At 41.6% G+C, this 16,009-nt stretch overlaps 1 protein-coding gene across 1 annotated transcript in view; it reads right to left on the reverse strand.

Annotated features, from left to right (window-relative positions):
- Nucleotides 1-232: 232 nt before the first annotated feature.
- Nucleotides 233-16,009, reverse strand: part of tmeff2 (transmembrane protein with EGF like and two follistatin like domains 2) — a 156,125-nt gene continuing 140,348 nt past the window's right edge. Inside the window, exons 6-10 of the mRNA XM_023950647.1 lie at nucleotides 14,210-14,358; nucleotides 12,070-12,126; nucleotides 11,727-11,856; nucleotides 4,729-4,887; nucleotides 233-960 (exon numbers count right to left, since the gene is read on the reverse strand). Of these exons, the coding sequence (XP_023806415.1) occupies nucleotides 864-960; nucleotides 4,729-4,887; nucleotides 11,727-11,856; nucleotides 12,070-12,126; nucleotides 14,210-14,358 (592 nt within the window). The 3' untranslated portion in view covers nucleotides 233-863. The remainder of the gene's footprint in view (nucleotides 961-4,728; nucleotides 4,888-11,726; nucleotides 11,857-12,069; nucleotides 12,127-14,209; nucleotides 14,359-16,009) is intronic.

A 16,009-nucleotide genomic window follows, 5' to 3' on the forward strand; every position in this document is an offset into this window, starting at 1 on the left:
GGTATTTATTTATCGGTACAGGGACTGCGTAACTACTGACGCCGCTCCGATCCGCCTGTAAATCTCACGCTCCGGTCTTCCCTCATTCGTGAACAAGACCCCAAGATGTTTAAACCCCTCCACCTGGATTAAGGACGCTCCACCCACCGAGAGATGGCAAACTACCTTTCTCCGGTTGAGAGCTGTGACTAAGCCATAAAATCAAGAGGTACACACATGGACCCACACAGTGTGTTGTTACATTTCGTGATATAAATTATTTATTTACATTTACAGAAAAATGATCCCATCAAGACAACGTAATAATAACTATTGGAAATAGAACTCAAGATACAGTAGCTGACGTCAATTGTCACAACCAAACAGAGAGCTCTAAAATAGCGTTGTGCCCTCTGTCAGAAGTCTCCTATAACACAAGGTGCAAGGCATCACGTGTACCCCCCTCCCCCCTCCCAACTGAACACACACTGCAGTTAAAGCCCCCCCACCCATCATCTACACACCATGGACATCAGCTAGTCTGCCTCTACCAAAGCGCACACGTCTAACAGACACTCACACACAGTCAAGTTCAGTGTCCTCGGTGTCCTCCTGGGCCCCTCCCCCCGAAAAATCCACAGTTCAGTTTTTCTGAGAAAAACCTCTGAAAAAAAGGTGCAAGGAGGCTCGTCGGCATCTGGAAGGACGGAAGGCAAGTGTCTGTCTGTGTCGCCGGCATCCTGCTTCAGGAGTTTTACGTGGGAGAAAGAGGCGAGGAGTGACGGGGAGGGGGGCGGATGCATGTTCTCACGGTTGGCCTTTGGGGAGAGGGGAACATCTGGCGGCTCTGCGGCGCGGAGGAGGACCGTCAGGTGTGTCTGGGCTCAGATAAGTCGAGTGGAGGCGCGCATGGTGTTCTCAGAACTGAAGTGGACATTATTTTGCTTTTGCCGGTTGATCCTGTTTGTTCGCGGGCACTTCCTGTAGAGATCAAAATAAAAGCGTGTTACAAAGCAGAAAAGAATATTCCTATGCAGGAAAGTATGTTGCAGAACGTTTGCTTGTCTGACACGGCAGCACATAGATGCCGCATCAATTTAACTCAATTTTGCCAATTAATTTGAATAATTTTTACAACATTTACATCATGACAAGGGATCAACATTAAATACTTCTGAGTACATAAACAAAAAAAAAGACAAAAAAAATGCATATTTATTTATTTAATCTTTCTTTAGAAAGTATTAGATTAAATATGACTGTGTGTGTGTTTTGTATCCTTCCCCATCAAGGTCTGCTGTTAATTCCACAATAAAGAAGCCTTAAGCTGTTCTTTATTTAGTGTACACAGTCCGTTTTGTCTCAAAGTTAGATAATATTTTTCCTATGTCTCAGTCACATGCACTAGTAGGGGGGGGTTCATCTGTACGGTGCCACAGGTTTTTGGGTTGGAGGGTTGTAGACAAGAGCGGCTGCATCCTGAGGACAGCAAAAGTGTGTCTTGGATTTCCCTTGAGGCTCTAAGCAACATACAAATGGAACGGACCGTTGTTTGGCATGTACTAAGTGTGTTGTAACGTTTTTGTCAGGATAATGTAAGTCACATATGGGTGATACTGTTCTGCAAAGGTACGTGTTACAAGAGTTAGCATAGTCACAGTAACTACTAGTTCTACTAGTATCAGTCTGTTTTTTACGTTTTGCAAACAATGTTGAGAGTTACAGGTGCCGCTCACCTGAGCTGAGCTGCACCTGAAGGACAGATTTATGGGGGCCCCCCTCCCTCCATCCTCCCCACCCTCCTGAGCCTCGTGTACTGTGTTTTGTCTGCATATGTGCTATTTGTGTTAAACGGTGTCATTTTTTCTTGTATCCACACATTTGTAAGCAGTGTAGAGTGTAGTGTACTTTTTTTTGTCACCAACCCCGACTGCGTCCCAACATACCAACAAAGCATTGTGGGATTTGTCGAATCAGCGGTACAGTATATACCGCGGGGCAGCTCTAATGCACAAATACGCTTTGATTGTTCCTCATTTGCAGTCAGGCTGTAAGCAATAAGAGGAAAATATAAAACGTTGGTTCCTACAAATAAGCTGACTTACAATCGATACACATAGTGATAGCTCTGTTATAAAGCTAGAAAGAGTTCTGTTAGATGATCATAGTAATCATGCCCCCATTAAATTTGGTTTTATAGCTTTATTAACTGAAGGTTACTTTCCAAATCCTGCAGCTGTGACCACACAGAGCAGCTGAAGATCATTTGATGGGCAGGTCTGCACTTTTATCAATGCCTTCATTCTCTCCCCTGCTACTGATTTACATATTTGGAGCAATCAAACGGACTTGGGGCAGGGCGGATGAGCGTTTTTTTTAATGTGCTTTCCTATTTTCAGCCTCTGGAATCCGGACGGGTTACAGAACAAAGTGGCATCAACATGGTATTTTGCAGGGAAGTTCCTCGGAGCGGACCTTTTCCGAGATGTGACAGAATGTCATACAAGGGAGGCAAAGCACAGACGTGACCTTTTCCGCTCCCACCTGTTTGTCCTTTAAGTGAGAGGGAAATAAACAGAAAATCCTGTAAAACTGCGGCAACATTTACAAAATGCAATAATGTCTTGCAGAGATGAAGCACCTCTGTAAGCCTCTGCCCTGTTTGGATTTGTTCAAGTGGCATCTACAAGCCATACAGTGATAAGGTTGCCTTTTATTTAAAAGAAAAGAAAAAACATTGAAGAGATATCTCAGACACAGATTATCTACTGTCTTATCCTGCTACTTTACCCATAATGCCACTCTATTTGTCTCCATCTTCACAGAGTCCTTTATCCAGTTTTGTCTCTGCTAACATCTGTGTGTACAACAGATTATAGTGAAAGCAAAAACATGTGAGACTGTCTGTACCTGCTGCTTTCTCGTTTGTGAGGGGGAAAAGGGACTTTTTCTGGCCATTTCCTCCAGCAGACGCTGAAGCTTTCCATTCCCAAACAACGATGACAGTTTTCTTTCCAGGCTTGTGACTGCACTGTTTGTGGAAATGTGTGAAGTTGTGGGGACCTACATTTAAAAGCACATTTTGGAAAAAGAAAGAAATCTGTAGCTCTTCTATTGGCTTTGAAACGTATTGTTTAGAGGGTTTGATGTGCAAGTGGTCTAAATGGATAAATGATAAACTCCAGGATTTAAAATAGAGGTCATTTGAGGGGTTATCATGCTAGGTGGGCCTTAAAGACTGGATAACATTTTGAAACGGCCCGGGGTGCACTGGAGTTGCCCTTTAGGTCAGATATAGGCGAGGCAAACATGTTTTATTGGAACACCGCCATTCCTGAGGACTTGACATCTGCAGAGTCATCTTTTATACCACGTTTTATTACAACAGCAAGACAGCAGAAAAACAGGAGTGATTTCCGAGTTTCCTTGAACCTGTTTGATGAATTTGATCATTTTGAAGACTGGGATGCAGCAGAAGAGAAAGAGAGAAGAGAATCTATGAAGGAGATGAGCCACGAGGAGGCGACACTCAACTTCTGCTTCATCATCTGGACAAAAACAGACTCCAAGAGGGGAGCTTTCCCTCTGAAATTTCTTGAACTTCCGGCATTTCTACCACTTTCCTCCGCTGCAGCAGAGCGAGGTCGGTGCAGGCTCTGTAGCCGTTACCATGACAACACGTCCCACTTTGTATGATTTTTTGTGAAAAAGCAAACCACAGTTTAAAACAAAAATATAACAAGTTAAAAGTAATAATAATAATTGCTGGCAGCGTCCGTGAATAAAAATGTAGACTGAATTGAATATGGAATGAAGCCATTTTCTACGGCTGACGTCAAACTCACTTGGTCAGGTTCTTATGTTTAGTACATAAACAATAGCAGATTCAGTCTGGCACATAAACAGGGGTGTGGTCTTTAGACTGACAGGTGACATTCTAATCCTTCATTCTAATGTGCTTCAAATCATTTCCACTCTAAAACTACCTGAACCCTAGAACACTATCACCGGGTGATTTTCACTATTTTCTTTCACTGTTTTGGTGATTTTCAACTATTTACATCAATTTCAAAATGTCGAGGAGTATTTTCTAGGAATGCTTTTGTTCTCAAATTCCTAATTTTTCTGTAAATTTTGAGCATGTTTTTGGGAACTTCCTATGTTTTTCTTTTTCATTTTGTTACACATACCACAGTCGAAAATAAAAGAAAACCACTCTTATTTATCATGTGTTGTCATGTTTTGACCTATTTCAAGTACTTTTAGTTGGGTATATTATATTGGGTAAAAATTAAAGTGAGGGTGTAACTTTTTATTGTGAAAGTGTTCTAGGGTTAATGAAACATCTACATAAAGGTAAAAACATTTGTGAAATTTCCTTCATAGCTGCAAATAAATGAAGGCGTTGAGTAGTATTTGACTCTAATTATGATTATTTTGATTTATGTCTCTCCTGAAACTTATTTATTTCATTTCTTAAAAGGTCTTGACTTTTCCCAGGACACAGTTTAAAGTAGGAATAAATTTTCTTAACCCGTCTCGCCTGGATAAATAAAAGGTAAATAAAAATCAATAAAATAAATTATTATCTGGATAAAGGCAAAAGTAAGATAAAAAAAAGAATATTAAAATAGTTTATCTCTGTTTTTTTTGTATGTCAGAGCAAAAATGATTGAAAAAGTTATTTTTGGACCGATAAAACCAACCAAAAAGTCACAGATACACACCTCCTTTCAGGTGATAACTCACCTGGTGATGCAGAGGACCACCACAGAGATGATGGCCACCTGCAGAGCGCCGATGATGGAGGCGATGAGAACGTAGCGCAGTTTCCCCGAGCCCGGCACCACATACAGCACGTTGTACTCTTTCATCTCACATTTCGGGCCGATGAAGCCTGAGTGGCAGCTGAGATCACACACAAGAGCGAGGACACAGAGCCGTTTCTTAGCACCGAGGGACTGGAGAGTTATTTTCCACACTTGTGGTTGAAGCTCTTGTACATTTTTGATAAAAAAGCATCGTAGTGGCAGCATTTCTGCCGTGACAATTTCAATAAAAGCTGACTGTTGGAGTGTGAAAAAGCCAACATACGTGTGTGGTAAAAAGACTGTGGGTGTCGTTGCTTCTGAACTTAGGAGGATTATTAATAAATAAAGTCTTTTAAAACAAAGCATCAATGCACCAAGATCTTTTTCTTGCAGTACGCAAACACTTGCAATATAAACATCAAACTGAGCAAAAAGTACAAATATATGATTCTCTTTATGCCTCAATAATTTGCTGTTGTTGAAATCTAATCTTTTTCTGAGCAGACATCTTGTTCGATTGTTTAGGGTGAACGCTTTTTCACCATTTTAATGACATATTGGTGTTTGATTAAACATTTTATTGTCTGGCATTAGCACCTTATTTCTGACCTGTTGCTTTTTATCAGTCATAAATAAAACAAATGTTTTTCCGTACAAGAATACAAATCATCTACCAAAAGGAAAGTGGAGCAGTTAATCTATAAATACTTTAATAGAACAATAAATGATCTGTTTTTTTGTTATGCAATGATGTAAATCAGTGTTTTTAACACACACTCGTGGCATTTTTCTGATGATGGAGGACGTTTATAAAGGAAATTAAGCTTAAAATTGCGTTTCTGAGTATGTCCTTATTCAAAAAAAAAATGTGACTCAATAGCAGAAAACAAAATGTTTTTGAAAAAGATGGCATTTGTGATGTAGAAAATACACAAGCTTCCTGCTCCTCTCCATTCTGATGCATCCACCTGCAGATCAAGAGATCCTGGTTGGTCTTTGTTTTCCTCGTCTGAGCTGGCGTCTGCATCAAAACTGTACGACTGGATAGATCTGATATTGCTCCACCTTTTTTTTTTTTTTTGCACCAGTAATAATAGGTCAGGGGTGTGAGTGACTGTAAGGTAGCAGGAGAGCATAAAAAACAGATGGCTTTTGGGTGACGGGAAGAGGGTTAGGGTTAGGGTTAGGCTTCGTGCCAAAGGTTCCGCCCACAGTTTATAGGCAAATTTTGAATGAAGTACTGCCTTTTTCTCTTTATAGTGTCGTTTTTGGACGAAAAAACAACCCCCCCCCCCAAAAAAAAAACAAAAAAAAAAAACTACTGATCTTTGACAAGCACAAAAAAATGACATCACACTTAACGCAAGAAAAAAATTGCATTTATTTTCCTCCTTAAATAAAAAAAAAGATTTTTAACCTCTGCTGTGACATTTTTTTAGGAAGTAGAGTGCAGTCATAGGAGAAGAAAACACACACTCACACACACACAAAAAAAAGCATGACAACACACACATCTCCTCTAATAGATGATCTTTGTTCTTGCAGACGAGCTAAAACGGTCCCCTTTAAATCTCTCTCTTTCTCTGAGGCTCTTCTTCTTCTTCTTCTTCACTCGCTTTTCCCGCCTCGGGGGAGGTTGTTACCCACCAACACCTGCACATCCTCGCTCTCACACAAACACACACACACTCACAGGCAGAGGCTCTTTTCCGTTCACCATCCCCTTGACCTGACAGTGGGAGATGAACATTGCAACCTTGTTCTGTTGGGGGGGGGGGGGGGTGTACTTTGTTTGCACAGGCAGACACACACCACTCCCTCTGAGACCTCCACTCTCCACCGCATCACACTCCTGCTTTCTCACAACCAGCAGGGGGCAGCAAAGACCCTCAACGCTTTTGTCTGTCAGCAGCAAAGACTGTGTGGCCGGGTGAGCGCACAGGTGCAATCACTGTGTGTGTGCGTCTGTGGGCGGTGGGCTCCCCCCGTGCCTTTACATGAACGCACGTCCATGCAGTTTTTGTGGAGTTGAATGACTGCAGACAGTTTTAAAAAAAAGTGTGTTTGTGAAGCAGATTTCCTGTCATTTGCATTCATTTTTCTTCTCCTGACTGGTGAAACGCATCCGTGTGGGTAAACATGTGCGTCTGCTTTCCTGACATTTTGATGTACGTCTGCACTTCCACCACCACCACGGTTCATAAAAAAAGTAAGCTCACCAGGAAACTATTCAGCCCTTCTGTGAAATTAACTCCTCATAAATCTGAAACGGCTAATATGTTAGCAAAGGTCCATGTGGTTTCCATTTTAGCTGCTGATTTAGTTAGCTAGGAGGTGGTTATAGCTCCAGATTGGAAGTCTGAGGAAAAAAAACAAGTCAAGTGGTTCGCTAGAAAACAAAACAACGAGTTAAAACCCAGCAGGGGAGGCTTTAGAAACCATAAAGGGATTTGCTGATGTTAAATACACTTCTACGAAGGATTTGGCTAGACTTTTTAGAGCACATTAGCCAGCTGGAACACGTGAAGAAATAACAATAACACCCCTAAAAAATGAAAATAAAAAGTTGTCGTGGGTGGTTAGCATCACAGGAGCCCAGCAGCAGGCTTTTCTGTCTTCAGCTGCAGACTTCAGCTCGTCCTCTGCAATGAGGGCGCGCACCAAAGGTCAATCCTGCCCACAAACATAGCGAGATACTTCTTATGCGGAGAGCTGTTTCTCCATCGGAACACTTTCATTTCACCCAAAGGGATTAATAAATTATCTTCAAATTGAATTGACTTGCTCTCCTTCCAGTAGATGAATTTAAATCGGGATCAGAAATTAATAATTAATGTGGCTGAAGTGGGAAAGCTGCTTAATCCGCCTGCCTTTATTTATAATTGGATGCGAGAGATTCTCACAGTATCTGTCATCGGCGGCTGTTTTAAGTTCCTGATGCGCTTCATTAAATCCTGCAGTTATCTGGGGACAACAGGACAGACGTGTTGATAAAAGCAGCAGTTTCTGATCTGACGAGAGCGCTACCACACCTCTCAGCCACTATGCGGCGGCGGGTCCGCTGTGTTTATTTTCGTATCATCACAAGATGTCACAGAGTGAACCAACGGTGACATCTGCACGCATCAGACGGAGGGGCCTGGAGCAGTTCATGAATGCCCCCTCTTTTCTTTCTTTTTTTTTTTTTTTTGAATCTTGGAATGCATTTAGAGGTAACTGTGGTGTGACCATTTGTAATGTTTGTTGCGTTACTGAACGGAGGCTTTTCTGTGAACAGAGAAGAGGTCTTTAGTGAGAATACACTCATCCTATTCACATTGCTTATGAGGCAACACTTGCACTTCCTGCCTGAAGCAGGCTTTCAAATAAAAGCGACACAAGATGGCTTCTAACTAGGGGTGTAATGATTAATCAGCTTAATCGATGAATCGATTTTTATTCCTAAATTATCCAAAAAAAATCCAATCCGAACAATCTGTCCGAGGCAAGTTATTAATCAAATCGACCAATACCGTTATAAAATAAAATAAATCAGCTATAATCGATATAGGAACATATATTTTGATTGAGGCATGGTTGGTTTATTACAACAACTAAGTGTCATCACAGCGGACAACACACACGTGTCAGTCAGTCCATCATTCCAGTCAATGAAACACTCTGAATTTAGCAAAGACACTTGATTATCTAGAAGAAGTCTAACGAATCTAGAAAACTTCCCCTGCACTGTTTACCAGGTATTTAAGTCTAAGTCACACTGGTTGAGGTTTTGGCTAAAATTGTCCCGGATCCATTTTAGGTCAGTGAAACGGGTCGTCCACAATGATTCAATATCAACTGAATTGCTATCGGGAACCACAAACTATGATATGACTCAAATTGCTAAATGATCCATCACACCCCTTCTTCTACTTACATACATGAATACACGTGCTGGAAGGATTTTTTAACAGAACTCTTTGTTTTGGCTAACACTTTACATCAAAGTCCTACAGAAACATAGATGAAGTTGTGACTCTTCAACTCTGAAAATCCTTTCTGCTAAAAAGCTGTGATGCCGATCCCTGTAGATCAGCTACGCCTGCATCCTTCCAGGACATGTAGTTCCGAAAACGTTTTGTTAGTAAAATACTCATTATGACAATTTTAGGTCATTCTTTTAAAGCGCTTTTTAATGCTGTAAATGTAGCAGCTTTAAGGATGAGGAGCTGTTCCATCTCAGTGACAAAAAGCTCCAATTCATTGTCAATCACTGGGGGATGTACAATTTAGTGTAGAATGATAACATAAAGAAGAAACCAATTTTATCTAATGTACTTTGTTTTGTTAAAATGCTCAAAAATTGTCTTGTGTGTATCTGTCTGTATATCTAAATCCATCACATCCTTTTCATAAAACTTTTGAGGTGATGGGGTTGCTGGAGCCTATCTCTGCTACTGTTGGGCAAAGGTGGGGTAAACTTTCGAAAGGTCACCAGTTCATCGAAGGGGCCTATTTCTAATGCACAAAGACTTTAAATAATGTAAAATATCTATATATCTATATATATATAGATATATTTCTATATGTATATATTTGTCATATTTAACACTGTATTTGTCGCCGCTGACACCTCAATAAGTCGCTCTTTGACGTACTGTAAATCATAGACTGTCTACTTAATCAATGCAAACCCATTAATTCTTCCGCAGAGAAATGCAGCTCTTCATCTCGACTTTGCACAGTCATGCAACACAATGTACATAAAGTGTTGCATTTCAGCACAAAGTCAATCTTCTCCGCTTTGGAATTAATTGGAATAACGTAAATTTCCTCAACGGTTGAAGAGCTGTGCTAGTCGGAAGAATGTCTCTGGACCTAAAGCCCTGGTGTAAAACGGTTAAGATTATAACTTCTGCAGTATATTTTTTCACAGGTTTCTGAAACCAGGACCACACAGTAGGACAATACATGTGACTGTTCTACAGTTTTTCCTAGCATACCTGCAAATAAATAAAAAACAAATCATAATTTTGGCTTCTTAGAGCCACAGCCAACAAGCTTCCAGCGTGTGATGGTTTGTTGTTTTAAGGCTCAGATGAGTGATGGTGCTTCAGTGAAAACTCGATCCCTGACATAAAGAAGTCTGTCATCTGCAAATAAATAAAGTAATTGATGAGATTCATTGTAAACAGCAGCTAAACATTTTGGATTATGCAAAAAAGGGAACTACTGCTTTGTTGTTGTTGCAAAGTTCGGATAAATATTTTAGGACAGAAGATGTCAGTTATTCTGTTTTTATCTTTTGATAACCCATGTGAAAGGAAGGGGGGGGGGGGTCACGGTCTCTTCGTCGAGTAGCAGAAGTCTCATCAACTCTTTAACCAACAAATAACTATCACAATGCCTCCAATGCTCAGCTGTGCGTATGGTAGAATAGTAGAATATGGATAACAGATGTCCAGTGGTACTAACCAGGACTGTGACTGTGTTTTTGTTTGAGTTAGCACATGAAGATGCTTGTTCCAGCTGGATTTAAGGAGTTTGGAGGTCAGGCTAACCCCCTTATTTTCCTCACACTGCTAATGGTGTTGTGTTGTTTCACTAAGCCAGGTTGTAAAGCGGCTGCCAAAAAAGTTGGCTTCCTCGAGCTAGTCCAACAGAGAAGCGCGGGCACAAATGCCTGCAGTCCTAAGGTTCCCCGAGAACAACATGTGGCTAATCGGTGCGTGGTTACTCTGCTTCACCCACCCTTCCTCTCACTCTGTGCTGCTGCACATATGCAAAGCACAGTGGGAGCTTTGATTGCTGATGCCCACACAAGTCCGCCTCGCACACAGGAAAATACAACCCCCCGCAACATAGTTTGTGACTCCCCATTAGACAGGACCCTCGTTTGACAGGTCAACACCCCTTTCTCACTGGAGCGCTGCAGTGGGAAGGGTTACCCCCTCAAACCCGCCCTCCTCGAAGCACACAGGCTTGTTTTGACTGAAGATAAGCAAGCCTGATTAAAAAATGAACGGGCGCCGGCGCTTGCCTCGCAATTGGGAAATTTTACAGCTGATTAGCCATTTTACATTACATGCTTTCTTTGAGCGTCTGCAGATCACAGAGAGAGCCTCAACAAATATGTGTTTATATGTTGTAGGGGGCGAAGAATTTGTTTACACCCAGAGCTAATTTGTAAAAATTGAGTTTGAAGACAGAATTATATACGAAAATGCCCATAGCTCAAATATAATTACAAGATTACTGTTATCTTGCCCTTAAAAATGTAGTCATCTCGCAATAAATGAAGAATCAGCGGTCTGAACGAAAAGCCTCTTTTTGGAACAGCGTTGGGTTAAAGTCCCACTCTGATCATCTTTTGATTTCATTTGAAAGCCTTTCCAGTGGTCTTGTAATTATAATTATGCCATTTTTGTTGTTTCCTAGGACATAGTTTCTGCGGAGCAGCAACAGTCTGCTCGGAATTTGCCTTTGAGTTGTGGGTGGAACTGTTGGCACAGAGTAAGCCCGCCCCCCCATTTCCCATCGTCCATCTATTTTCATGCTCTCCTGCTAGCTTACAGCCCCTTACAACCCCACACATAACATTAACAGTGCAACAAAAATATCGTCGATTTTGAGTTTTGAGCCAGATGCTCGGAGGAGGAAAATGAAGACGTGATCATGGATCTATTTGTCTACAAGTGGATGCATCGAAATGGATCGGAGCGGCGAGCGGCGAGCTTCTGCCCACCTACATCTCTGCTAAAAGCTTTTTCCGACGGCATGTCTACTCCAGATTCACAACAGATTAAAAATGAAATACTCAGAAATACAAGCTTAAGCTTCATTTTCTTTATATACGTCTTCCATCATCAGAAAAATCCCATGAGAACATGTTAAAAACACCCAAAAGACAACTTTCATTGTTGTGGGTCTTTAAATGGATTCCTTTAACAGCCTAACCTGCAGGACGGTTGGGCCAGGATGCTGGGTAACTGACACTCTCCATGGACGCAGAAGTTCTGGTACCGTTCTGGACACTGGATATAGCGACCACGTGCCAGTCCGTTCCTCGGCTCCTCGTTTTCCCCCACTGAAATGACAGACGATTGTCGTAGGCGACACACACACAAAAAAAGTTCATGTACTCACGTATTACTGTGCTGTTTGAAAAAGATGGATAAAAGAAAAGGTGAACGTAATGAAAGGGAGGCAGAGGACAGAAGTGAGAGAGAGTGACTTGCATTCAGCGATGACTGACAGCACATGTTATTCGCTAATCCACCACCATTACAGAAGCACTCACCCGTGAGGTCGGTCCGTGCAAAGTGTTCATCGCCTTTGTTCCCAGTTATGATGTCTCCTGGAAAGGCCAAAGACACATTAAAGCTGATCTCAGGTCACTGTAACCTCTTCTGAGGCTGCAGCCCCCATCCATTATGTGTGTTCCAAGTTCAAATTGATGCCGTTGTGGAGAAGAGGCCGGGATGTGAATTATCATCTAACAAAGGTCTCCTGCAGAGTGCACCTCTCTGCTTAATATGTATAAACGCAAACTATTCTCATCAAAAGTGCGAAGCCGTCGCTCCCCTCATGTATTATACTGAACCGAGGGTAGAATGGAACGGAATCAGTTGGGAAGATCAGAGTGAATAATGCATTTTCACTCACCTTATTGATGCTGCATTGACTTCCTCTTTTCTGAATGGCCAGACCAAGTCTCCCTCAAATCATTATCATATTATTGCCATAGATTTTTTTTTCAGGGGTGAGTGAATTCATGGCTTCAATTTGAGACTGTGATAGTATTTTCCAGTTGTATGGTGCCGAGAAAAGGCAGCAGGTTCTGTGAATTATAACTACTTTTTTTTCTTTTTAGATGCTTTCATCCTTGCAAACACAATAAAATAAAATTATATTGCTTATGAAATCAGTTTGAAGAAAAAGAAAGAAAATATAAAATAAAACCTTAGAAACCTTAACGCCCAAACAACTTTAAATTATTTTAAAAGAAGAGAAAACACATTGGTACACATGCCCCCGCCCCACTTTTATCTAATATGATATATCTAAGATGATATAAATACAATAAGCCCCTATAATTCTAACATTTCCCAATTGAAACCATTGTCTGTGTCTAAGAACCAGAATGAGATGTCACCCATGGAAAACGGCTTCATTCCGGCTGCAGCGAAATGAAGTCAATTCATTGTCATCTTTTTGCGATAAGGACGCCAGATGGAGCCAGATGTTGTCAGTAAGGGACAATTGGTCTAAGTCAACATTGCTATGGCAACCACTGTCGCCAGTCAGGAGTGAGCTTGTTGGAAGTCCACACGCACTTGGAAGCAGGATTGGGAAAATACGTTTTGAACGTGAAACAATGGCTTTTATAGAGGCATCTGATTGGTCAGCTTATAACTTGAATAACTTGCACTACAGAAAAAAAATCAGATTAGCAAGAACACATTAAGAAAAGGCGGGGGAGCAAAAATGGTTATTTTTACAAATAGAATGACTGAGTAATAGTGGTTCGCTCTTTAGTAGAAGTCTATGGGATTTTGGCTTCTTGCAGCTCTTTTTGAGCACTTACTAACAGAGGGGGGGGTCACTTATTCCAGTTTTTATATAAAGTCAATGATTCAAAGATCAAAAAATTGATACAAAAAATTGTTGGCTTATACAAGTATTTCATGGTTTAAATAGAAAAGGTTTTTTTTTTTTTTTTTGTCCATTCCAAACTCGCCTTGTTTGAGTTGGTTTTAGGTCACTGGTCTCCTAGTTTTGGGTTTTCACAAACCTCAAATCCTGACATTATTGATTTTAAAGACACAAAACACATTTCATGCCTTTGTACTTCAGGTTTAAGATCCGGTCTTAACCGGCTTTTACTTTACTCTTTTGAAAAGTACAATTTCTTGGCCTGCTGAGTCGCCGTTGGTCAAATGTCATTGAGTAAAACCCTGACACAGCGGGAGCCACTGTGCTCTTTGGTAAAAACTGAGAAGAACAGCAATGGGGCAGGATCCAAAAAAAGTCAAATAAAGACTTCAAAAGAACCAGTCTACCTTGTTGTTGGCTTTCCAACCAGGTGCAGAATGTAAGACAAACAATAAGAGCACCAAAATACAAACTGAACAAGGATTTTAGAGGTAGCTCTTCAGTAGAACCATTAAAGTAATAAATGCAATGAAGGAGTTAGAAGATTATCTTTTCAAACAACTGTAAACAAAGTCAAAACTTCATTCAAACATGAAAAGTGGCAGAAGAAGCTGGAGGATGGAGATAGAGTCTGTTTAGCTGCCTCTTTTGACTCCACGTCATCAAGTAAACGCAACGCCAGCCTCTGCTCACACAGATTACCAGCTTCGAGTGCGTTTTGGGGGGGGCGCCGCCGCCTAGTTTAGTTTCAGAGCATGCATGAATTTCAGTTTTGAGTGTCGGACCTTGGCAGTGTCCCAGGTACTTGACTTCAATGCGCTCCTGCCTCTGACAGGAGGCCTCCTTCACCTGGCAGGGGTTGTCATAGGAACGACCGTCTGAGGCACACACCGGGTTGGAGCTGATGTGGGAGCAGTCGATGTTGCAAACACACCTGCAGAACAAGAGCGTCCATTAGAGGTCTGAGCTGTTTGACACAAAGGCTGCGCCCAAAGGGACAGCAGGAGCGTCTGTGTCCTGGAGTGTGAAATTTATGGGGGACCGAAACTTACGGAAGCAAAAAAGAAAAGCACAGCTTTTGCTCTCTGATAGGATGTTGGGCCACGGACAGTAATCCCAATGGAACTGGGGTTCATCGCATTCAGTTTGACACAAAAACAAAGGGATTTTGCTTCTCAGATTGAGACTGAGTGCGCTGACAGATTTACAGACAAATGATGTGACCTTCCAGCGCAAATAATAATGAGAAAAACAGAGAAATGGGCAAATATTGTGCTCATTCGGTTTAACTTCTTATAGGATTAAGTAAAAAAGAAAGTTGTAGCTGATGTTGTAGGATGAATTTATTTGTAAGATCATTGCTCTGATTTTCTTATAGAGCATTATGGGAGCTACACACCGTAGTCCTGGCTAAGAAAATTGTCACTGCAGGTGGATTAACCCTTTAACACTGGAGATGTCCTTAGCAACACCTGAATAACACACGATCTTTTCACCAACCGTAACCTTTCAACCATACTGATTCAGACTCGGAGAAAAGCAGCTTTGCATCTCGGCTCTTCACTGTTGCTTTTCCCTGCGAGGCAATCAGCTGATTTATGTTGATTGTGTAGTTCAGGTGTGGTGCAGAAGTAGAGCGCGGGTGTGGCTCCCTTCTTACCCACCCATGTGTCAAGGCGTCCTCAACACTGAACCCCACATCGCCCCTGGTGGTTATTGGTTGGCGCCGGTGTTCGTCAGCGTAGCCACCATCATTGTGCGAACGTGTGTGTGAATGGGACTATCTAGTAAAATGCTATATATGTATATGTATGCCATTTAAGCTTCACTTCTGTGAAGGGTTGGAAATCAGCCTAAAGCTGCTTTTCTCCCCTTCTGAATCCGTTGAAATTACGTTAATTGCATAAAGGGTTCAAGAGCCACGGTAGTCAACAGGATGGCAACACTAGAAGTCCAGCTTGGGTGGTAAAGGGTTAACGTCAGACACTGTGGCTCGTGACTTCTTTCCAAGAAACATACGTTTTACCCCACAGAAGTCAATTACCTTCAAATGCATTTCCTTTTGGCAACAGAGGCCTGCTTTAAGTGCAATTCATCGTATTTCAAAGATCCGACATGTTTGTCTAAATTACAGAAAAAATGTCAAATTAAAAGCCCATTTGTCCACTTACGTAACCGCTAACATTTCCAAGACTTAAATTAGCCAGGTTTTGTGTTCTCTGCCTAATGAATCATTTACTCCCTCCCATTAAGCTGTTTCCTTTTTTTGTGGGAAGCCGTAATGCCTTCACTTGTCTAAAAATCAAGCGCTCGCTTGATGGTTTTTGGCTCTTCTAAATTAACCGCCTCATCGAGACCAGCATTCTGTGTTAGTGTGTGCCCGCTGGGGTTCTACCACACAATTCCTAGTGCACATGTGTGTGTGTGTGTGTCCTGGAAGATGTGTGGTGTGACCCCTTAAGTTTTGGGGCAGGCCTCATCATCAGAAATTACACCCAGTCTGCCTTCCCCAGACAGTCGCTGCTGAGGAGCGCAGAACACAAGATTCTGTAATTACAAATCTGTCATCGCCCTACACAATGTTT

Source organism: Oryzias latipes, chromosome 21, assembly GCF_002234675.1.
Source record: "Oryzias latipes chromosome 21, ASM223467v1".
Classification (NCBI taxonomy): Eukaryota; Metazoa; Chordata; class Actinopteri; order Beloniformes; family Adrianichthyidae; genus Oryzias; species Oryzias latipes.